Below are 542 nucleotides of genomic sequence, written 5' to 3'. Positions count from 1 at the left end.
GAATTGGATCTCAAAGTCATGCTATCTACCGCAAGGTGCTGCTACCTGTAAGTCCTCAAAGCCCCTACTCCGCCTCCGCCTGAAGCTCTTGAACAAGGGAATCATACACAAAACGCCAGCGCGGAACCAGGCCCTCGCACTCGCCCGCGATGTATCCATCCCACTCATTGACCTGCTCAAGACTGGAAAGACACCGAACTACGCCACCACTACTGACAGCTTGGAACAAGATGAATGCGCGTTGAGGGCGATCACAGAGGACCTTGTTGCCGTAGGCGCGATGGATGTGAGCCCAGATGCGATCGCCATTCTCCGACTTGCCAACGAGCATGCCTTCCTTGTTGTTGTAGACGATAGGGTAGGTGCGCGCGGGATTAGCGAAGATGAACTTGCCGGGGGTGCGGTCGTAGTCGTTGGGAAGCGTGGTATCAGGCAGGGAAGGGAGGGAGCGGAGTTCGGCGGGAGTTGGCATGTCGAAGTTGATCGCGTCCTAGAGACAGGGTTAGCTTGTTGCGTGTTGGTGAAGCAGCGACGTGAAGGTA

General features: G+C 56.1%; 1 protein-coding gene across 1 annotated transcript; it reads right to left on the bottom strand.

The window, feature by feature from the left end:
- Positions 1-64: 64 nt before the first annotated feature.
- Positions 65-490, bottom strand: J4E90_011089 (uncharacterized protein; the record flags this gene model as incomplete). Its single annotated transcript, XM_051440577.1, has 1 exon — positions 65-490. A coding segment is annotated over one exon (426 nt), but the record flags the coding sequence as incomplete, so codon positions are not given.
- Between the last annotated feature and the right edge of the window lie 52 nt (positions 491-542).

Source organism: Alternaria incomplexa, assembly GCF_024043165.1.
Source record: "Alternaria incomplexa strain BMP 0042 chromosome Unknown scaffold_78, whole genome shotgun sequence".
In the NCBI taxonomy this organism is placed as follows: Eukaryota; Fungi; Ascomycota; class Dothideomycetes; order Pleosporales; family Pleosporaceae; genus Alternaria; species Alternaria incomplexa.
This window is presented reverse-complemented; position numbering and strand designations above follow the sequence as displayed.